Below are 24,942 nucleotides of genomic sequence, written 5' to 3'. Positions count from 1 at the left end.
GTATATAGAAAACCTAAAGTCTCAGTCAAAAAACTACTGGACCTGATAAATGAATTCAGCAAGGTGGCAGGGTATATAAAGTTAATACACAGAAATCAGAGGCATTTTTATACACCAACAATGAACTGTCAGAAAGAGAAATTAAGGAAACAATCCCCATCACTATTACAACAACAATAAAAAATAAAGTACCTAGGAGTAAATTTAACCAAGGAGGTTAACGACTTGTACTCGGAAAATTACAAAACATTGATAAAAGAAATCAAGGAAGATACAAACAAGTGGAAGCATATACCGTACTCATGGTTAGGAAGAATAAATATCATCAAAATGTCCATACTAACCAAAGCAATTTATAAATTCAATGTAATACCAATTAAAATACCAAGGACATACTTCAAAGATATAGAACACATATTCCAAAATTTTATATGGAACCAAAAAAGAACATGAATAGCCTCAGCAATCTTGAAAAAAAAGAATAAGGTGGGAGGTATCACACTTCCTGATATCAAGTTATACTACAAGGCCATTGTACTCAAAACAACTTGGTACTGACATAAGAACAGGCATATAGATCAGGGATCGGGAACCTTTTTAGCTGAGAGCCATGAACGCCACATATTTTAAAATGTAATTCTGTGAGAGCCATACAATATGTTTAACACTAAATACAAGTAAATGTATGTATTTTATGTAAGACCAACACTTTTAAAGTACAAGTCTCTGAATTCTTTTTAATAATGTTGTTATGTTGTTGCTAACCAATGATGAATAAAGTATTTCTTACCATTAATGCGACTTCTGGTGCTGCATGGTTTTGCTGCTGATGGCTTTGTAGTCTGGTGGATACATGATGAGGTTAAACTTCATGCAGGCTTTGAGACTTCCATCCAGTAAATGTGATCGTAGGTTGGTCTTAACACTCTTCAGATGTGAGAAAGACTGCTCATATGCACACGTAGAGCCAAACATTGTCAGTACAGCAATACTCACATGCCGCATGTGGTATGTGACGGGAAGCACGTTCCAAGTTTTGACAATCAGCTGGTCCGCGGGTTGAAGTTTTTTCATTTCTCCTCACTTGTGTTTGCTCACCAACTCTGCTTGCTGTCGTGCAAGTCTTTCCAAATCTTCATTCAGCGACTTGAACTTACTCCCCCACACGTCTGAGGCCTTCAGGTCAGCAGCTTCTAGCTCAAAATCTCTGATGGAGACACCAGGGATGTAACTCAGGTCAGTGCTGTCCACTGCACATTCGTGTGAATGGGTGATGAACTTAAAAAGACGAGTGCACTCACGAAATTCTCCAAAGCACACTTTGAATGACTGCAGGAGTTCAGAAGTGAAGCCCGCTAGCTGCTGGAAATCAAGAGGTTGAGCAGGGTCACTTGCTGTGCAGGCATCTTTAAACTCTCCCAGTTTATCAAAGTGTAGTAAACGACCTGTTTCAATGTCCAAGATGAAGAGTTCCAGCTTGTTTTCAAATGCAAACACTGCTTGTGGAAGGGATAAGACTGTATTTCCAATGCCTTCCATTTTCACATTGAGCTGGTTCAAGATGTTCAGTCATGCCCACGAGATAGAACTTCAAGAGTCACTCAGTGTTAACTAACACAGGATGCTCAATGTTTTTCAAGAAAAGTCCAAATTTTGCTCAGACAAGCCACAAAATGGCTGAGCACCTTCCCTCTTGACAACCAATGCACATTGCTGTGCAGAAGCAGACCAGGATAATTATTGCCAACTTCATCCAGCAGTGTTTTAAACTGGCAATCATTTAAAGCTCGGGCAATAATAAAGTTGACCACCTGAATGACCAGCAACATCACCTCACCAAGCTGCTCGCCAGACATCTGAGCACAAAGCGCCTCCTGATGTAGGATGCAGTGAAAACTTAGGATGGGTCTCTTTTCATGTTCATGAAGAAGTGCTACAAATCCTGTTTTTCTCCACCATGCATGGAGCACCATCAGTACACACTGAAATAAGTTTATCCATCAGTGAATTTTTTTCTTTAGTGAACTCAGTGAAAAACAAATAAATCCTCCCCTCTGTTGTCTCTTTCATGGGCAAAACAGCAAGACTTTCCTCATGTAGTCTGTCACCAACAGCATACCTTGCAATCACACTAAACTGGGATAAATGGCTTATGTCTGTTGACTCATCCAAAGCGAGAGAAAAGAATGGTGCTGCATTTATGTCCTTCACTTATGTTGGCTCAATTTGATTTGTTATCATGATGGTACGATCGTGAACAGTTCTTGCCGACAGAGGCAGGTCTTTTATTCATTTGATTATCTTGTCTTTATCCGAAAAGTCATCAAAAAGTTCATTGGCAACATCAAGCATGAATGTTTTGGCATACTCCCCGTCTGTGAATGGCTTTCTGTTTCTCACAATTGCTAAAGCACCAGCAAAGCTAGCCAAATTCCAGTCACCTTGTTGGGTCCAAACACGGAGTTGCTGCTGACTAGCTTGCCCTCTGCACAGTAGCTCTTGACATGCTTTCTTCCTGCTGTTCCCCGCTGATATTTCAATGCAAATGTAGTATGGCGTGTGTTGAAGTGCCACTTTATATTTGACCGTTTCATCGATGCAATTTTATCATTGCATATTAGACACACTGCAGAACCTGCTCTCTCCACGAAGGCGAATTCCTCTGTCCATTCCTGCTGAAAAGTACGATACTCCTCATCTTTTTTTTTTTTAGCCATCTTCTTCGTCAAAAGGGTTTCTGCAATTAGCTAGCTGACTACTTGACTAAAAGGAGGGAAGTTTACTTCCTGACCTCATGACAATCCATTAGGTTATGCATTATCCAATAAAAAGTTGGGGTTGTCCGGAGGACAGCTGTGATTGGCTCCAGCCACCCGCACCCATGAACATGAGTGGTAGGAAATGAATGGATTGTAATACATGAGAATGTTTTAGGTTTTTAACGTTATACTTTTTTATTAAAAATTTGTCTGTGAGCCAGATGCAGCCATCAAAAGAGCCACATATGGCTCATGAGCCATAGGTTCCTGACTCCTGATATACATCAATGGAACAGAACAGAGAACCCAGAAATAAACCCACACCTTTACGGACAATTGATATTTGACAAAGGAGGTAAGAGTGTACAATAGAGTAAAGACAGTCACTTTAACAAATGGTGTTGGGAAAATTGGACATCTACCTGCAATAAAATGAAACTAGACCACCAACTTATACCAGTCTCAAAAATAAACTCAAAATGGATAAAAGAAAAATGTAAGCTGTGAAACCATAAGCATCTTAGAAGAAAACATAGGCAGTAAGCTCTTCAACATCTCTTGTAGCAATATATTTGCTGATTTATCTCCAAGGGTAAGTGAAATAAAAAACAGGATAAACAAATGGGACTATATCAAACTAAAAAGCTTTTGTACAGCTAAAGAAAATATGAACAGAATAAAAAGACAAACCACACAATGGGAGAACATATTCAACAATAAGACTGATATGGGGTTAATAACCAAAATTTATGAAGAACTTGTAAAACTCAACACCAGGAAGATAAACAATCCAATCAAAAAATGGGCAAAAGAAATGAATAGACACTTCTCCAAAGAGGACATACAGATGGCCAATAGACAGATGAAAAGATGTTCAACATCACTAATCATTAGAGTAATGCAAATTAAAACCACAATGAGATATCACCTCACACCAGTAAGAATGGTGCTCATCAACAAAACAACACACGGTAGGATGTGGTGAAAAGGGAACCCTCCTGCACTGCTGGTGGGAATGCAGACTGGTGCAGCCACTGTGGAAAACAGTATGGAGATTCCTCAAAATATTAAAAATGAAACTGCCTTTTGACTCAGCCATTCCACTTTTAGGAATATACCCCAAGAACACCATAGCATTGTTTCAAAAGGAGAAATGCACTCCCATGTTTATGGCAGCATTGTTCACAATAGCAAAGACCTAGAAACAGCCCAAGTGTCCATCAGTGCACAAGTGGATTAAAAAGCAGTGGTACAAAAACAAAACAAAACAGTGGTACATGGAATACTATGAAGCCATGAAAAAGAAGAAAATATTACCTTTTGCAACAACATGGATGGACCTGGAAACTATTAGGTTAAGTGAAATAAGCCAGGCAGAGAAAGAAAAATATCATATGACCTCACTCATTTGAGGAATCCAATGAACAATGTGAACTGAGGAACGAAATTAAACCTGAAGGGAAGAGGGGAGGGAGCTGTTAGGAGGGGGTCAAGAGATGATATGTTGAGGGGAATACGGGGGAGGGGGGCTGCAATCAGGGCAACACTAGAATCTATGTAAACACAATAAATTAAATTTAAAAAAAAAGAACTAGGAACCCGTTTTCAGAAGTCACATATGAGGCTAACAGCATTTAGTGTCAACTCTTTGTTGACCTCCTTGTCCATCATACACAAGAGCCACAGGAAAGAGATGAAATAACCTAGATTAAAAGGTCATCTGAATAGAAGGGTGGCTTCCTTCTTAGCCCTACCACCCTGAGCCCAAAGGAAGAAAGTCCCCCCGAAGACAAAGAAGCCCATCTGGGGACACTGGAGCTGTGACTTTGGAGGCCAGACTCGGAACCACATCAAACCCTCAAACCTCAACAGATTGTAACAATCATACTTAATTTAATCCTAAATCCTTGGACTCCAAGACTTAGCTTGACAAAGAAACAGAACAATGTGATCAGATGCTGAAGACCAAGTTGAAATAATTTAATTAGTTTGATTTTCTAGTCAGGGCACATAAAAGAGCAATTCAATGTTCCTGTCTCTCTCTGCGCCTCTCTCTAAAATAATAGTAATAATAATCATCATCATCATCATCTAACTACTCTCAGTTCAACCTCTATGGTTTATTTCTTTTTAGTTGAATCTGTAAATAATAAAGATAAACACCCTCACTACACCACCAGCATCACATACATGCATACATATGCACAAACATTTATCCACCTTTTCCTGGTTGTAAACTCACAAACACACTGTGTGGACAGAAAAAAAAAAGATTCTTAGACTGTGACTGAAATAACTTAGTGTGACTGATAACTTGTTGCATGCCATTCAGAAGCACTGACTGGCAGTTAAAGAAATGCTATTTGTTCAAAAACTTATTTTAAAATATGGAGATGGGACCAGACATCAGCTGGGGTCCTTGGTGGTAAAAGGCTAGGAACCACTACTCAAGGTAATCATGGTGGTTTTAATTTTTCAAGAAATGGGAGGTCAGAAAATTTCCTCCTATGTAAAGCAACCATAAGTGCTAATTTCACAAATATGGTACACAGAAGGGCAATAGTAAGAAAATGTTTTTATGTAAAAACAGAGGTTACATCTCACTGCTTTCTAAAAAAACACATGAAAACAGGTAGTAAAAATATCACTATATAAGTAACTATAATTTTCTTGATATATGTTTATAGAAAATTTTAAAAATATGTTCAAATAATGCACAAGGTCATGTCCTCCAGGGAAAATACCCAATAAGCATTTAACTTTATGTTAAAAGAAAGGAGGTCATGAGAATTGGGTGCTAGTGAGTCACATCAGAAATGGAGGCATATTTAGGAAAAACAATGGTCTGATTTCTCTATAGCACTATGTTCACGAGGAACACAGGGTTTTATTGGACACATCTAAGCAAAATCAAACCAAAATCAAATACTGAAAGTTGAAAAGCCTCCTGATTTAAAAACAAACAAGAAACACTTTGTTTCAAAGTAAGAACTACATAAGAGGATCTTGCTGAGACTAAAATAGCGTTGTAATTTTATCAGACTAATGAGAGGGAGGAAAAAAGAGAAAAATCCAAGTTCTCTACACTAGACCAGTATTTTATAGAAAGTACTTACCATAGAGTTGATCTTAAGGGGATCTTTTTTGGTACCATCAGACCTATAACTAAAATAGAATAGAAATTTAATTAAAAGAGTCTTCTAAGTACATCCAATATTTAGCTTTAATTCTAAAAAATCCAATTGATTTTGTTCCTTCAAAATAGAAATGCATAACAACATAAAACAAGACTGCTAGTTAACACGCCTAGGTCCTTTTCTGAGGCACAGTCTTCCAGGTCCTAAGTAACTTCTTGACAGGGTCATGCAGTTTGGGAACATGTGTTCTTTTGTCAGGACTGAGGCTATGAAGTGGGCAGACATATCAGCCCACTCCTATCAAGCCAGTGGGTTAACCCAGTGGTCCCCAACCTTTTTTGGGCCACGGACTGGTTAATGTCAGAAAATATTTTCATGGACCGGCCTTTAGGGTGGGACGAATAAATGCACAAAATAAAATTATGCGTCTGGTGTAAAAACTGTGGTATTTTTAAATATAATTGTTGAACTTACGAGACAAGTGTCAAGAGTGAGTCTTGCCCTGGCCGGTTGGCTCAGTGGTAGAGCGTCGGCCTGGCGTGCGGAAGTCCCGGGTTCAATTCCCGGCCAGGGCACACAGGAGGGGCGCCCATCTGCTTCTCCACCCCTCCCCCTCTCCTTCCTCTCTATCCCTCTCTTCCACTCCCGCAGCCAAGGCTCCATTAGAGCAAAAGATGGCCCGGGCGCTGGGGATGGCTCCTTGGCCTCTGCCCCAGGTGCTAGAGTGGCTCTGGTCGCAACAAAGCGACGCCCTGGATGGGCAGGGCATCACCCCCTGGTGGGCATGCCAGGTGGATCCCAGTCGGGTGAATGCAGGAGTCTGTCTGACTGCCTCCCTGTTTCCAGCTTCAGGAAAAAAAAAAAAAAAAGAGTGAGTCTTAGACAGATGTAACACAGGGAATCTGGTCATTTTTTAAAAATAAAACATCATTCAGACTTAAATATAAATAAAACAGAAATAATGTAAGTTATTTATTCTTTCTCTGCGGACCGGTACCAAATGGCCCACGGACTGGTACTAGTCCGCAGCCCAGGGGTTGGGGACCACTGGGTTAACCTACATTAACCCAATAAGCTAAAGTAAATTTGCATTTCCTACTGGTAGTTACTTATATGCATGGCTTACCACTCTTATTAAATAATAAGCTACTTGAAGAGAGCCCTAGTTAGCCTTGAATCTAACATGCTATCATATACATAGAATCTAACATGCTATCATATACACAACAGGGGTTTAATAAATAAATGCATTTTTACTGAATGAACTGTAAGTTTTAAGAGAATGGACATCCTAAAAAATTAATTTTGAACCTTACAAATTGTTTGGGGTAAGATCAAATATGGCAAAAGGGTAGCTATATGACACAAGGTTTTCTTTTTGTGCATGTGCATTGTGTGATAGTGGAGTTATTTTATTTAAAATTTGTCTTTATTGACTCACGCAAAATCTCCTCCAAGTGTACAAATCAGCTGAGCTCCAAACACACTCCATAAAGAAAGCCCTCCATATTCCCAGGTCACTATTACAACACTATTGTCAGGCGACCATCTGACCAATTTAACTGCTCCTGTTTTGTTCCAAATATCTGTTAAGAAATTGTGAGAACAATTAAAAATAAATGATTGCTTCAGAAATACTTACTATTTTTTAGTCTATATTTTCAAGTTGCAATAAGCAAAACTGCATGTTTGCTTCAAATAAGGAGATGAATCCTACTCATTTAGGGTTATTAAAAAACTATAAGGACATCAGTCTTTAAGCAGAACAAACTCAGTGCCAGTTGTTTGTAAGAAATGAAAGCTGTTTGGGGCCACTCCTAGCTAGCATAACTAAAACTGTGTATGTAATCTTAAAAGTCTTTGACATTGAGCAAATCAGTATCTGTAAAACTGGGAAAAGACCTCTTTAGAATGCTTTAACATTGAACACTAGTAGTTAAAGACTTTGCAAAGTATAAGGTTTTAAAATATAAAAGAGTATTTTACCACTATCCTCATATTCTGCTGGCAATATCAGGAGGATCCGAGTTAAAATAAATGGAAATTTAATCTTAGGATTATTGTTATTTTTCGCTCCATAAGACGCATCTGAGCATAAGACACACCTAGGGTTTTGAGGAAAAGAAAAAAAATATTCTGAACCAAATGGTGTGCTAAAATATTTAATAAAATACCATATTTTTCGCTCCATAAGACACATAGCATTTTCCCCTCCACTTTTGGGGGAAAAATGTGCATCTTATGGGGTGAAAAATATGGTTAAGTAAATAAACTCCAGGTTGAATACTCCAGGTGCTCATATTTTCTTTTAACTAGTAATTGTTCTTTCAACCTCATGTATAATTACTACTAAATGAGAAAATTTCAATTTGTAGTAATATCCAAGTTTCTTTAAAGTTAAATGAAACAGCCAGCATTTCCATCGGCAATTCAAAAATATTTATAGTATCACCTGCCTTAAAATTAAAATTATTTTCATTTGCAGTATTAATAAATTTTTGCTATAAGTGTATTTACTACAAAGAGGAGGCATATAGGTTTGAGCTAATATAAGACAGGCTTGGTTAACAGAGTAAGAACTGTTTTCTTCTGCCTATGTTTGAATCTTTACATTAGCAAATTGCAATATAATTCATGTATAAGAATAACTACGTTATTTATGTAGATGAAAAATGGGAACATACAAAAGAAACATAACATCATACAGCACTGTGTATTTCTCCATGTATAAGACGCACCTTTTTCCAAAAAATTTGGGGTCTAAAAACTGGGTGCATCTTATACAGTGGTTGTGGCATTTCAAATGCCATAGATGAAACTGAGGACGAGGCAATATATTATATGAAGACAGTGATTTGTCATCAGGCACAGATGAGGACAAGCTAATGGATGGGAATTTTAACAGTGATGAGGAGTTGTATGAATTTTATGATGAATAAAACTTGAATTCATTAACTTTATGTAATACATTTTTTTTTCCAAATTTCGGGCCCCAAAATTAAGGTGTATCTTATATATGAGAGTATCATATACATGGGGAAATGCGTTACTTTCCCAAAGAGAAACTGAAAACCAAATCAAGAAAACTACAAATTCAAACCAAAATTTACAAAATGAAAGAAAACCCATGTGCAAGGGAAAAAAATAAGGTTTAGATATATTTATTGTTATGAAAAGATGTTAATGGTTACTGAAAAGGATAAGTTAAATAATATTCCTATAATCCCACATAAATAAATACATGTGTTTATAATATGCTTATCTATATCTAAGCAGTATATACATATTATAATATAGCTGGTAGAAATATGAAAAAAAATGTTAATAGTAGTTAAGCTAATTTTCAGGTGGCAGGATTATGGGAAAGTTATCTAGCTGTTAACCTACAAGGAACATAGATTATGATAATGAGAAAAATGTTAAAAGTAATCCAGGAATGACAGAAATGAGAGTGTGAGAGATACGCTTGATCTCTCCCCTTGAAATTTCAACAAAATGAACATCTACAATGCAGCAAAATAACCCTAGCTGGACTTGCAGGCTTGCCTGAAATGATCCACACATGGAATTGACTAAAGGTAGGAAGGGTTGAGAAGAAGGGTGGAAGACAAGATACACTTGCCGATGGCGCCGGAGAGAAAAGAAACCCCAACTGTCTGGGTTTTGTCTGCCAAGGCTTTGGAGAGGGGAGAAATCTAGAGTGATTGGGTCTACTTCTGCCAGTAGGAGTGGTGAGATTGAGGGATAGTGAGGAAATACTAAACCAAAGTGGCAGTAAAACAAGGGGATCACGGCATGGTTCTCAGCATAGAGAGAAAAACAAAGTGCAGCTCCCCAGCCTCCCAGACCCCACCTCCCTCACCTCACCGGGATGGAGAGTGGCAGAGTTATACCCTACAGCTAGTTCTCCAGAGCTACTCTCTCCCCTGAAGAAAAAAGGTGCTCTGTATCTGGTCCCCTGGTCTGTTGAAGAGCAACCAGAGGCCTGAGACTGCTGTTACTAGAGCTGTAAAGCCCTCACAACATGCCCACCTATCACTGCAACAGCAGTATCACAGTGGAGGTCAGCTCAGGAATTTCATAGAGCTAAAACTTGTAACACAGTGCCACATACCTGAAGAAAACAGAAAAACCTCTCAAAACTGGAATCTATTTTTTCTTTTAAACTTCACTTTATTTAATTTTTATATTTTTTATTCTTATTTGTTTGTGGGTGTTTTGTTTGCTTTTAATTTTTTGTTTTTTGCATTTTGCTTTTTTTGGATTTTCCCCTTTACTTTTTCATTACATTAAATTTTTAAATTTTTAATTATATTAAAATTTTTTATTTCCTATTTTTAGTTGTTCTTTGTTACACTGCTTAACAATACCAGAAAGCAATAACAATCACATGGAAACCATGGAGTTAAATGACAGAAAATTCAAAATTAAAGTTCTGAAAATACTCAAGATATGAGAAAACACTGAGAGGCAATTTAATGAGCTAAAAAAGAACAAATTAATGAACAAAATGAGTATGTACTTCACCAAGGAGACTGAAACTTTAAAAACAGAGATGAAGGCCCTGGCCGGTTGGCTCAGCGGTAGAGCGTCGGCCTGGCATGCGGGGGACCTAGGTTCGATTCCTGGCCAGGACACATAGGAGAAGCGCCCATTTGCTTCTCCATCCCCCCTTCCACCTCCCCCCTTCCACTCTGTCTCTCTCTTCCCCTCCTGCAGCCAAGGATGGCCCGGGCGCTGGGGATGGCTCCTTGGCCTCTGCCCCAGGCGCTAGAGTGGCTCTGGTCGCGGCAGAGCGACACCCCGGAGGGGCAGAGCATCACCCCCTGGTGGGCGTGCCGGGTGGATCCCGGTCGGGTGCATGCAGGAGTCTGTCTGACTGTCTCTCCCCGTTTCCAGCTTCAGAAAAATACAAAAAAAAAAAAAAAAAACCAAAACAGAGATGAAGAGCTCAATACATGAATTGAAAAATGAAGTAGCAAGTTTAGCTACAGGCCAAATAGAGGAGAGAATCAGTGACATCAAAGACAGGTAACTAGAGATGCTACAGTGAGAAGAGAGAGAATCACAAATTTAAAAAAAATGAAAGAACTCTATAAGAATTGCCTAACTTCATCCAAAAGAGCAATGTAAGAATAATGGGTGTATCAGAAGAAGAAGAGAGAGAGAAGAAATGGAGAGCCTATTCAAACAAATCATTGATGAGAACTTCCCAATCCTATGTGAATCCAAGAAACAAACAGAATGCTGAGTTACCTCAATCCAAACAGACTTACACCAAGGCAAATCATAATAAAATTGTCAAAAATCAATGACAAAGAAAGAATCCTCAAAGCAACTAGAGAAGAGAACATAACGTATAAAGGAAGGCCCATTAAATTATTATTGGACTTCTCAGCAGAAATTCTATAAGCCAGAAAAAAGTAGACCCAAACATTCAAAACACTGAAAAAGAGGAATTACCAGCCAAGAATAGAATATCCATTAATGTTACCCTTCAAATATGAAGGAAAAATAAAAGCTTTTCCAGACATACAGAAGCTGAGGAAATCTATCAGCAGAAAATTCCCACTGCAGGAAATACTCAAGGGGCTAATCCTACTGGCTACAAAGGACAAAACAAAACTATAAGTAAAAGATCCAATAAAGTTACAATAAAAACAAGGATAATCTATAACAACAACATAAAAGGGAAGAGGATAAAGATCTGCAGTTGCAAAGGTGATTGAACTGCAGAAGCACTCAAGACAAAGGACACCTGTATATATGAAAAGTTTTCTCTTAATAACCTAATGGTAACCACCCACAATAAAAACCAATAGTGAAACACATAGCTTAAAAGAAAAACAAGAAAGTATGGAATACCACCAAACAAAAACAACTGACAGAATCACAAGAGAAAAACCAAACAAGACACAGAGCTACCAGAAAACAAAACATAAAATGGCTATACAAAATCCTCAAGTGTCGATAATTTCCCTAAATATAAATGGACTGCACTCACCAATAAAGAGGCACAGAGTAATACATTGGATCAAAAAGCAAAACCCAACCATATGCTGCCTTTAAGAGACACATCTAAGCTGCAAGGACAAAAGTAAACTCTAAGTGAAAGGTTGGAAAACAATTCTCCAAGCAAATAATATCTAAAGAAAAGCAGGTGTAGCCATACTCATATGTGACAGTATCAACTACAAGACAACAAAGGTAACAAGAGACTAAGATAGATTTCATAATGATAAAGGGGACACTATATCAAGAAGTCATAACACTTCTTAACATATATGCACCAAATAAGGGAACATCAAAATATGTAAGCCATCTACTAACTGATCTAAAAATAGAAACAGAGAAAGAGCAATCACATTTGGAGATCTCAACATACCACTGATGGCTTTAGACAGATCATCCAAACAGAAATCAGTAAAGAAACTTTGGCCTTAAATGGCACACTGAACAAATATAATAGACATTTATAGAACACTCTATCCCAGAACATCCGATTATATATTTTTTTCCACTGTGCATGAAACATTCTCAAAAAATGGACCATATGTTGGTCCACAAAACTAACCTCAAAAAATTCAAGACTGAAATTACACCAACCATTTTCTCTAACCATAACGTTTTGAAATTAGAAAAAAAATGACAAAAATGTGGAAATTAAACAACATACTTTAAAAAATGACTGGGTCAAAGAAGAAATAAAAGCAGAGATCAAAGGATATACATGGGCAAATGAAAATAAAACACAACATATCAAAATTTCTGGAATGCAGCAAAAGCAGTAATAAGAGGGAAGTTTATATTATTACAGGCTTATATTGAGACACAAGAGAGATCTCAAGTAAACAACCTAACATCATACCTTAAAGAACTAGAAAAAGAAGAAAAAAGGCAATCCAAAGTCAGCAGAAGAACGGAATAGTGAAAATTAGAGCAGAACTAAATGCAATAGAGAACAAAAAAACTATAGAGAAAATTAATACAACAAAGAGCCAGTTCTTTGAAAAGATCAATAAAATCGACAAATCCTTGGCTAGATTCACTAAGGAAAAAAGTTAAAGGACTCATATAAACAAAATCTGAAATGAAAGAGAAGAAATTATCACAGACATCACTGATATACAAAAGATCATAGTAGAATACTATGAAAGATTATATGCCACCAAATTCAACAATATAAAATATACAATCTTTCTAGACTGAGTCATGAAGAAGTGGAAAACCTAAATAGACCCATAAGCGGGGAGAAAATAGAAACAACTATCAAAAACCTCCCCAAAAATACAAGTCTCCAGAACCAGATGGCTACACTAATGAATTCTAACATTCAGAGAAGATTTAGTACCTATCCTTCTCAAAGTCTTCCAAAACACAGAAGCAGCAACATTACTCCCTAACACATTTTATGAGGCCAACATAACCCTGATACCAAAAGCTAGCAAAGAAAACACACAAAAAAGAACACTACAGACCAATACCTCTAATAAATACAGATGCAAAATTCCTAAACAAAGTACTAGCAAATCGTACACAACACATTAAAAAATAATGTATCACAATCAAGTGGGATTTGTACCAGGAGCACAAGGATGGTTTAACACAGTGGTCCCCAACCCCCGGGCTACAGACTGGCACCGGTCCGTGGGCCATTTGGTACCAGTTCGCAGAGAAAGAATAAATAACTTACATTATTTTTGTTTTATTTACATTTAAGTCTGAACAATGTTTTATTTTTTAAAAATGACCAGATTCCCTCTGTTATATCCGTCTAAAACTCACTCTTGACGCTTGTCTCGGTCACGTGATACATTTATCCGCCCCACCCTAAAGGTTGGTCTGTGAAAATATTTTCTGACAATAAACTGGTCCGTGGCCCAAAAAAGGTTGAGGACCACTGGTTTAACATACATAAATTAATCAATGTAATGCACTACACCAACAAACCAAATGACAAAAATCATATGATCCTATCAATAAATGCAGAAGACATTCAATTAAGATACAATATCCATTCATGTTTAAAACACTTAATAAAGTGGGTATTGAAAGAAAATACCTCAATATAATAAAGGCCATATATGCCAAACCATCAGCTAATATCATTCTGAATGGTGAAAAAATGAAGGCTTTTTCTCTAAAATCAGGAACAAGACAAGGCTGCCCAATCTCTCCACTCTTATCCAACATAGTTCTGGAAGTTTTAGCCAGAGCAATCAGGCAAGAGAAAGAAATAAAAGGCATCCATATCGAGAAAGAAGTAAAGGTATCACTCTTTGCAGATGACATGATCCTGTATATAGAAAACCCCCAACAGTCCACCGAAAAACTATTAGAAACAATAACCAGTACACTAACGTCAGAAGACACAAAATCAATATACAAAAGTCTACAGCTGTCCTATAAGCCAACAATAAAACTTTAGAAAATGAACTCAAAAACACAATTCCTTTTACAAATGCAACAACAAAAATATTAATAACTAGAAATAAACTTAACAAAGGATGTGAAGGACCTATATACTGAAAATTACAGAGCATTAATGAAAAAAAATTGAAAAAGATAATAAAATGAAAAAACATTCCATGTTCATGGATTGGAAGAATCAACAGTTAAAATGGCCATATTACCCAATGCAAAATATACAAATTTAATGTAATCCTCATCAAAAATCCAATGTCATTTTTTTAAAGAAACAGAACAAAAAAAATCACCATAAAGGTTTACAAAGAACCATAAAAAGTCTCAAATAGCCAAAGCAAGACTGAGAAAAAAAATGAAACCAGAATTATCATACTACCTAACTTCAAATTATACTACAGAGCCATGATAATCAAAGCAGCATGGTATTAGCAGAAAAATAGACATATAGACCAATGGAACAGAATCAAGAGCCCAGAAATAAAACCACATATATGGACAAATAATCTTTGACAAAGGAGCCAAAAGTCCACAATGGAGAAAAGAAAGCCTCTTCAATAAAGGGCACTGGCAAAATTGGAAAGCCATATGCAAAAGAATGAAACAACTATGTCTTGTGCCCCTGCACAAAAATTAATTCAAAATGGACCGAAAACCAAAATATATGATCTGAAACAATAAAATATAGTACATAAAAGAAAACATAGGTATTAAACTTATAGATCTTGGCTGTAGAGAACAATTTATGAATTTGACCCCAAATGCAAGGGAAGACAAAAATAAATAAATAGGACTATAAAAAATTAAAGAGCTTCTGCACAGCAAAAAAAAAAAAAAAAAAAAAAAACCAACAAAAAAAAGCAGCCAACGAAATGGGAAAGGATATTTACAAACAACAGCTCTGATAAAGGATTAATACTCAAAATATATAAAGAAATCACAAAGCTCAGCAACAAACAAGCAAACAATCCAATTAAAAAATTGAAAGAGGCCTGACCAAGCAGTGGCACAGTGGATAGAGCGTTGGACTGGGATGCGGAGGACCTAGGTTCAAAACTCCAAGGACGGGATCCGCCTGGCATGCCTACGGGGGGGGCGGGGGGGGGAATGCTCTGCCCATCTGGGGTGTTGCTCTGTTGCAACCAGAGCCATTCTAGGCCTGAGGCAGAGGCCATGGGGCCATCCTTAGTGCCCGGGGTGGCTTTGCTCTGGTGGAGCCTTGGCTGCGGGAGAGGAAGGAGAGGGGGAGGGGTGGAGAAGTAGATGGGCGCTTCTTCTGTGTGCTCTGACTGGGAATCGAACCCGGGAATCCTGCACACCAGGCCAATGCTCTACCACTGAGCCAACCGGCCAGGGCCTAGGAATGCCCTTGTTGATCAAGCTACCCAAAAGAAAATTATATGGAGCAACCATGACAGACCGAGCAAGTCAGTCTCATACTATTCATCACCAGAACGCTGCAGCCCCGTGTAAACAGTTTCAACTTTCTCGGGAAGCAGCACGGCAGATTGGGAAATCCTGTCCAAGGGGTCCTATACTGCCCCTTCATTTGGAGTTAACCTTCAAGGACCCCTACCAGGACAACTTTGGCAGATGAATGTTACTCATATACCTTCATTTGGCAAACAGTCGTATGTCCACATTACAGTGGATACATATTCCGGATCTATAGTAACCTCTGTCAGAACAGGAGAGGCTGCTAAGCATGTTATAGCTCATTGTCTGTATGCATTGTTCTATTATTGGATTTCCTAAACTGGCTAAACTGAAAATGCTTCTGCATATGGAGCAAAAGCATTTACTGTATTTTGTCATGCTTACAATCTTTAAAGTTAAGGTATTATTAAAGTGTACTCAGAAAACATTTTAAGGTCAATTAAAAAAATTTTAAAGGGGGTAGTCATATCCTAGAACTCCTATGGGTCTACCATATCATGCTTCTTACTTAAAAAAAAAAAAATTTACATTTCTTTTGAAGGCTGATGAACAGAAGACACCAAATCTTTTTCACCTGCAAACTACTATCTTCTTTATTAGATCCAGCTAATAACACTGTTTTGTCTTTTTCCAAATAGCTCCAGATATATGGAAAAGATTTATATAGGTGGATGGGGATCCTCAAACCCCTCCAAATGAAGATCTTCTGAGCATGGCTTTTAAGATACCTAAGGCAGAAAAAGCCCAATAGAGATAAGGGGAATTACCAACTTTTAGGATACACCCTTAAAGGCTCCAATGCCCCAAAGGGGTCTCATAGGATGCCATCTGGGTCCTGCTTCAATAGTGGAAAGGAAGGTCATTGAGCTAAAGCCTGCCAGGCTTACATGCCTCTGCTGTGAGGAAACAGGGACACTGGAAGGTAGGCTTCCCCCTCGCTCCTCTAAGGGGGGGTTCAGTCTCTTCCAGCCCTGCTCCAGCCACCTATGACCTAACCTTGCCCAGAATGCTGGGGTTTGCCACTGAAGGCTGAAGGTGCCCAGGGCCGTCGGCCCCATCTACAACACTGTGGACGAGCCTAGGGTATTTCTTCCAAGAAGCAGGTAAACTGATCTCATTTGCACAAGGGCCACTTAACTATGTTTTGCCTGAATAGTCAGGTTTTGTTTGGGTTTTTTTTGTATTTTTCTGAAGCTGGAAACGGGGAGAGACAGTCAGACAGACACCCGCATGCGCCCGACCGGGATCCACCCAGCACGCCCACCAGGGGCGACGCTCTGCCCACCAGGGGGCGATGCTCTGCCCCTCCGGGGCGTCGCTCTGCCACGACCAGAGCCACTCTAGCGCCTGGGGCAGAGGCCAAGGTGCCATCCCCAGCGCCCGGGCCATCTTTGCTCCAATGGAGCCTTGGCTGCGGGAGGGGAAGAGAGAGACAGAGAGGAAGGGGGGGCGTGGAGAAGCAAATGGGCGCTTCTCCTATGTGCCCTGGCCGGGAATCGAACCTGGGTCCCCCGCACGCCAGGCCGATGCTCTACCGCTGAGCCAACCGGCCAGAAAAAGCCAATATTCTTTATTTATTCAAAAATAAAATAAAAACAAAAGTTTTTTATTCTTCCCTCAAAGATCTCTGTTGTGGGTGTTGATAGTCCTATTTTCTGCTGCTTTGCTTAATATATAGTGTTTCCTTTATCCCTCCTACCTCAATGCCCCACTCATATTTCAGGCTGGGACCTACTCCTAATTTAGAGCTCTCTTTCCCCCTTTTGCCAACTTCTATTATGAATCTACCTTTGCCACCCAGCTTAGTGTATCCCAAGGTTCTCTTGACCATGCCACAGTCGCAGAGCTCCAGGGAAAAGCAACCTGGTCTCATCTCTCCAGGCAGAGGAGAACAGAAGCTCCATATCCACGCATGCTGCAAATGGCTTTTCCAGTCTACCAGCTAGAAGCAGCGGTCATTGGGACTTGGACATGAGCTGCAAAGTATAGAATGGTGACAACAATTCCAGTGCCATGAGGACTTTTCCTGGATGTGGACTTTTCCTGGACTCCTGCTCCCTGTGACAGCTCCTAATAGACTGAACTGTGGTTGGGTTGCATTTTTCAGGAATTTGGCATGGTGATGGGGCCAACTTGGACTTGGTGAACATGTTAAGGACACTACTCTTTTATGGATTCTTGCTGTATTGGCCAAGAGTTTGCTTAAAGGCTTTTAATCACTGTAAAAAAAAATAGAAGACTGGATAAAGAAGATGGGGCACATATACACAATGGTATACTATTCAGCTAGAAGAAATGATGACATCGGATCACTTACAGCAGAATGGTGGAATCTTGATAACATTATGCGGAGTGAAATAAGTGAATCAGAAAAAAACAAGAACTGCAGGATTCCATACATTGGTAGAACATAAAAATGAGACTAAGAGACATGGACAGGAGTGGAGTGGTTATGGGGGGTGGGGGGAGGGAAGGAGGGAGAGGGAGAGGGGTACAAAGAAAACTGGATAGAGGGTGACGGAGGACGATCTCTCTTTGGGTGATGGGTATGCAACAGAACTAAATGACAAGATAACCTGGAAATGTTTTCTTTGACTATATGTACCCTGATTTATTGATATCACCCCATTAAAATAAAAATTTATTTATAAAACAAACAAACAAAAACTCCAAGGTCGCCGGCTTTACTGCAGGCTCATCTGGTTTGAGCAAGGCTCACCAGCTTGAGCCCAAGATCACTGGTTTGAGCAAGGGGTCACTCGCTCTGCTGTAGCCCCCCCAGTCAAGGCACATATGAGAAAGCAATCAATGAACAACTAAGGTGCTGCAATGAAGAATTGATGCTTCTCATCTCTCTCTCTTCCTGTCTGTCTGTCCCTATCTCTGTCTTTCTCTCTCTCTCTCTGTCTCTCTCTCTCTCACACATACACACACACACACACACACACACACACACACACACACAAAATTGGAGAAAGGACCTGAAAAGACATTTCTCGAATGAAGACATACAATGACCAAGATATATGAAAAGATGCTCATCTTTGCTAGCTATTAGAGAAATGCACATCAAAAACTACAATGAGAGACCATCTCATATCTGTTAGATGGACTATTATCAACAAGACAGGCAATAACAAGTGTTGGAGAGGCTGTGGAGAAAAAGGAACCCTCATACTCTGCTGGTGGGAATGTAAACTGCTTCAACCATAATGGAAGAAAGAATGGTTCTTCAAAAAAATCAATAGAATTACCAATGGTCCAGCAATTCCTCTACTGGTCATCTAACCAAAAAACTCAAAATCTTTGTTATGTAAAGATACATGCAACCCCATGTTCCCTGCAGCATTATTTACAGTGGCCAAGACACAGAAACAATCAAATTGTCATTCAATAGAGAATTGGATAAAAATGATGTAGTACATATATACAATGGAATACTACTCAGCTGTAAGGAATGATGACATGTTGCCATTTACGACCACCTGAATGGACCTTGAGAACATAATACTGAGTGAAATTAAGTAAATCAGAAAAAACTAAAAAGTATATGATTTCACAGATAGGTGGGATATAAAACTAAGACTTACGTACATAGATAAAACTGAAATGGTTACCAGAGGTAGGGGAGTAAAGAGGAACAAATATACCATGACAGAAAATGATATGACTTTGGGTGTTGGGCACACAACAAAACAGTTCAAATGCTATAGAAATCTTTACCTGAAACCTATGTACTCTTATTGATCAATGTCACCCCATTAAATTTAATTTAATCAATAAAATTTTATTAAAAAAGTAATCCAAAGACTTTCTGTTACAGAGCTGAACTTCTAAGAAAGGAAGAAAGCTCTCCAGGAGCAAAAAGATGAGAAACTAAAAATGAGACTAGTTAATGCTTGAACTAAGGCAGCAATAGGGTGGGAGTGGAAGATGGGGAGTAAGGTTGGAAGGGATAGAAGGCTGGGACGAACCACATCCTATATACAAAAATAAAAAAGGGGTCTCAGGATAACATGAGTCTGGGAATCCGAGTGAATATCACTGAATCATGTAAGAACTCTTAAAGCACCACAACCTGTAAAAATCAATTAATGGAGGCAGAACAAAACAAGAAAGGTAGTCTCTGTTCAAGATATAGGATGACAATACAAGTCTCCCTACATCTTCAGCAGGTTTACAGCTCAAAGTTATATAAATGAAGGAGGGAGAGCTCCTCCACAACAAAGACCACAAGAGCGAAATTCAGTAGATAACCGAAGGTAGAATTGGCACTCCCAAGATTCTGGGTAAAGAGAAAAATTGGTCTCCCGCACGGTGGGCTCAGCAGATAAAGCACTGACCTGGTGCAGCAAAGGCGTGGGTTCAACCCCTGGTCAGGGCAAGTATGAGAAGCAATCAATGAGTACACAACTAAATGGAACTAATGAGTTGATGCTTCTCTTTCTTTCTCTCTCCCTTCTTACCCCCTTTTGCTCTCAGATCAATGGAAAAATAATAATAAAAAAGAGAACAATCTAAAGCATTCAGTACAGTGCTATCCAACAGAAGCAATCAATAGAACTTCCTGCAATTATGTTAATGTTCTATATTTGCCTGGCCTAATAACCACTAGCTATATGTGGTTATGTAACCTTTAGATATGATTATGCAACTGAGGAACTAAGGTTGGTTTGTTTGTTTTTAGGTAGAGAAAGAGAGATACTGGGATGGACAGACATGTAGGGAGAGAGGGTAAGCATCAACTCACAGCTGCAGCACCTTAGCTATTCATTGATTGCTTTCGCATATGTGCCTTGACTGGAGGGCTATAGCCAAGCCAGTGACCCCTTGCTCAAGCCTTAGACTCTGCAACCTTGGGCTTCAACCGAGCGATGTTTGGGCTCAAGCCAGCAACCATGGGTCATGTCTACGATCCCACGCTCAAGCTGGTGAGCTCACGCTCAAGCCCGCGACCTCAGGGTTTCAAATTTGGGTCCTCAAAGTCCCAGTCCAATGCTTTATCCACTGCACCACTGCCTGGTCAGGCAGGAAATAAGGTTTTATTTTCCTTAATTTCAAATTAGTTTAATTTAAAACTACATGTGGCTGGTGGCTTCTGTACTGAACAGCATAACAGTATGGATAAAAAAAAGTAGAAGGGCCAACAACCATAATCAAACTATATATTACTCTATTCTTCTAAGTAGCTGTAAAAGCTTTCTTAGAGAAAAATACTATAAGCAGACCTTTATAGTTTATATCAGGCGTCCCCAAACTATGGCCCGCAGGCCACACGTGGCCCCCTGAGGCCATTTATCCGGCCCCCTGCTGCACTTCCAGAAGGGGCACCTCTTTCATTGGTGATCAGTGAGAGGAGCACTGTATGTGGCGGCCCTCCAATGGTCTGAGGGACAGTGAACTGGCCCCCTGTGTAAATAGGAAATAGTATTCTATCTAGTTCATTACGCTGTATGTAGAAAGATGAATATATACCCTCCATGTAGAAATATGGTTTAAAGAGACATTTCAGGTAAAGAGAACAAAGAGGACAAAGGCTAACTTGCTATCTCTCAAGGACCTGCAGGTAGTTTGATGGTTAAATAAACCATAAGACTGTGGTTCCTAGCCTGTGCCCAGGTACCTCATGGCACTGTGGAAAACTCAAAAGGGGTTCCATAAAATAATTTTCAAGAGAAATATAATGATATGCATTATCTGTTGGACACAATACTCAGTTACAACATTAGGCTGTGCTACATTTATTTTGATGTTACATCTTTGTGAAGAGGGGTTTTCAGGAGTTGCTGTGAAAAAAGTAAAGTGTGTGAAAATCCATGTGGAATAGAAATGTAGATGATTGTACCCAATCTGACTCCAAGGTTTGAGAAATTATATAATGTCAACAGGCACAGACATCTTGTTTGTAAAAATATAGTGTTGAAGAATAAAATGAAAATATTTTTCTTTCCATTTATGTAAATTAATTTTTGAAAATATCAGTAGGTATTTTTTGAAAATACCAGTAGGTAGCGAGGACATAGATACCTATTAATTTGTTTAGAATTGGCTACTTAAAAAACAAAACCTTTGGAATTTCTTTTAACACTGGGGTAAAATTATAGAGACATAAAGCCAGAGTGAACCAAGAAATAATATCAGAGAGATGTGGCAAAAGACCTTAACGTGTGGTAGACTCTGCTGGTTGGTTAATCTAACATCTATTCCCATCCTTGTTCTCCCTCATCCACTTCTGCCATGAAGGCTCAAAAAAGCCTAAAGTAGCAATGTGATATATTTACAACCAATTAGATGTAAGGGATAATTGGAAGATGAAGCAGATAGTAGGTGGAGTTGCTTCTAAAAAAGTTTTTTGCCTTCCTAACTGCTCTTCCACCAAAAAAAAAAAAAAAAAAAAAGGTGTCATCAATTTCTTCCTTTCTTTTGACTCAACTGCAGAAGTAATGTTCGGCTCTCAGGAGCTACCTTGTGACCTTGTGAAGGAAAGGCCAAATGAATGCCAGTAGCAGCTTACCTCTGGATTTCTTGCTATTTGAGAAAATAAATCCTATTTGTTTAAGCCACAATAAGTTGGGTTTTCTGTTTGTCTCAGTCAAAAACATTTCCAATGACATAGACTTGAAACTTAATTCTGTGGACAGGATTCACTAAAGCAGTACGGTAGTCAACCTTTTTATACCTCCGCCTACTTTTGTATCTCTGTTAGTAGTAAAATTTTCTAACCGCCCACCAGTTCCACAGTAATGGTGATTTATAAAGTAGGGAAGTAACTTTACTTTATAAAATTTATAAAGCAGAGTTACAGCAAGTTAAAACATATAATAATAATTATTTACCAAGTACTTTATGTCAGATTTTTGCTAAGTTTGGCAGAATAAATCTTTATAAAACAACTTACTATAGTTAAATCTATCTTTTATTTATACTTTGGTTGCTCCGCTACCGCCCACCATGAAAGCTGGAACGCCCACTAGTGGGCAGTAGGGACCAGGTTGACTACCACTGCACTGAAAGGCTCAGAAAGACTTGTTTTGTTTATCGTTGGGTATCCAGCATTTAGAACAGTGTCTGGCCTACAGCAGTCAGTCAGTTGTTGTAGAATGGAGAAATTGAATTGGAAGGGATAAAATAACAGAAGCAATGAAATCAGGTCAGGTCACAGAGAAAAGTCCAGAGGCACACAGGGGTTAAAACTAAGTAAGGATAGAGAGGACTAAATGAAGGGATAAACAAACAAAGTATCCCGAGAATTTCTCTAGTTACACAGGAATCCTTGCATCACATAGCATATTGTTGTCTGTTTTATCACTATTTGACCAATTGCATAAATCACTTGAAAGTAGCATTCACTACACATACCTGTACATTAAAAATGTTAAAATAAGAAAAAGAAAGAGGACTCACCAGGATATTGTTTTGCAGTTAACTCTAGTTTATGAGATAGCAGCATAGCTCCAGTGGTGTTATCTATTGTATAAACCTGTACAGAACCACTGTAAAAAGACAAAAAACTTTTAGAAAAAAAGATAAACACAAATATTAAAAGCATTATCATAGTCACTCTTATATATTGCTGATAGTAATGTAAACTTAGAACAAAATGATTTCGTAAGTAATTTTTAGTCGTCTCATAAATTTGAACAAATGCATATTCTGTAATCTAGCCATTTCACCTCTAAATATATCAATATCCTTGTCATATATAATGTTTTTGATAGTATTGTGTATAAGGGCAAAAAAAAAAAAAAAGTCTGAATGTTCAGCGAAAAGAGAAAGGAAAAATGAACTATGGTATAGTCATATAGTAATATAGCAGCCTGACCTGCGATGTCACAGTGGATAAAGTATGACCTGGAATGCTGAGGTCGCTGGTTCAAAACCCTGGACTTGCCCAGTCAAGCACATATGAAGGTTGATGCTTCCTGCTCCTCCCCCACTTCTCTCTCTCTTACTCTCTCTCTCTCTCTCTCTGGTTAAAGCACTTATGGGAGCTGATGCTTACTGCTCCAAATAAATATATTTGTGGTAAAAATGCAACAAAGACCTAATATACACTAACTGCCAATTAGTACTGCCCTGGTGGAGAAAGAGGGGAGTAAAGAGGGGCAAGCAGCGGGCTCCACCAGCACATGTGCTGTTGCTCATGTCAGATGGTAACTTACAAAGATTCTCATTTTATTATTTTTGTATTAAATTACTTTTTGTGTATATGTGTGTGACAGACAGAAAGAGGGACAGACAGACAGGAAGGGAGAGAGATGAGAAGCATCAATTCTTCATTGCGGCACCTTAGTTGTTCATTGATTGCTTCTCATATGTACCTTGACCAGGGGGCTACAGCAGAGCGAGTGACCCCTTACTCAAGCCAGCAACCTTTGGGCTCAAGCCAGCAACCTCGGGGTTTTGAACCTGGGTCTTCCATGTCCCAGTCCAATGCTCTATCCCAGTGGTAGTCAACCTGGTCCCTACCGCCCACTAGTGGGCGTTCCAGCTTTCATGGTGGGTGGTAGCAGAGCAACCAAAGTATAAATAAAGATAGATTTAACTATAGTAAGTTGTTTTATAAAGATTTATTCTGCCAAACTTAGCGAAAAACCGACATAAAGTACTTGGTAAATAATTATTATTATATGCTTTAACTTGCTGTAACTCTGCTTTATAAATTTTATAAAGTAAAGTTACTTCCCTACTTTATAGATCACCATTACTGTGGAACTGGTGGGCAGTTAGAAAATTTTACTACTAACAGAGATACAAAAGTGGGCAGTAGGTATGAAAAGGTTGACTACCCCTGCTCTATCCACTGCGCCACCGCCTGGTCAGGGTGTATCACATTACTCTTTAAATCTATACATGATACACGCTCTTTTGTATATATATTCTATGTAATTATATCATTTAAAACACCTTTACAAAGGTCAAATTTATGAAGGACCAGAAACCAAATCTAAAAATCTATCTAATTTCTAAACATTTCAAAACTAAATTCAATGATCATTAAAAAAAAACAAAAACATTTTGCTTATGGAGTATTCAGATAAAAAATGTAACACAAATATTGTTTGTAAAATACTTTTAACACTAGTGCTGCTTTTGTACACCTTAGGGTGACAATGGCTGTCACTGCCACAACATTCTAGCCCTTACGACTGCTCCTTTGTGGAAGAAGTCAGATGGTTTCCCCA

At 38.6% G+C, this 24,942-nt stretch overlaps 1 protein-coding gene across 3 annotated transcripts in view; it reads right to left on the bottom strand.

Moving 5' to 3' along the window:
• The window catches only part of RIC1 (RIC1 homolog, RAB6A GEF complex partner 1), a 169,166-nt gene that overhangs the window by 38,306 nt on the left and 105,918 nt on the right, over positions 1–24,942 (bottom strand). For all 3 annotated transcript variants that reach the window (XM_066368094.1, XM_066368093.1, XM_066368095.1), the window contains exons 8-10: positions 23,162–23,250; positions 7,338–7,482; positions 5,876–5,924 (exon numbers count right to left, since the gene is read on the bottom strand). In XM_066368094.1, coding sequence (XP_066224191.1) covers positions 5,876–5,924; positions 7,338–7,482; positions 23,162–23,250 — 283 coding nt within the window. The remainder of the gene's footprint in view (positions 1–5,875; positions 5,925–7,337; positions 7,483–23,161; positions 23,251–24,942) is intronic.

The sequence above is a fragment of the Saccopteryx leptura genome, chromosome 2 (genome assembly GCF_036850995.1).
Source record: "Saccopteryx leptura isolate mSacLep1 chromosome 2, mSacLep1_pri_phased_curated, whole genome shotgun sequence".
Taxonomy (NCBI): domain Eukaryota; kingdom Metazoa; phylum Chordata; class Mammalia; order Chiroptera; family Emballonuridae; genus Saccopteryx; species Saccopteryx leptura.
The sequence above is the reverse complement of the archived record's forward strand: the minus strand, read 5'-3'. Positions and strand labels throughout refer to the sequence as shown.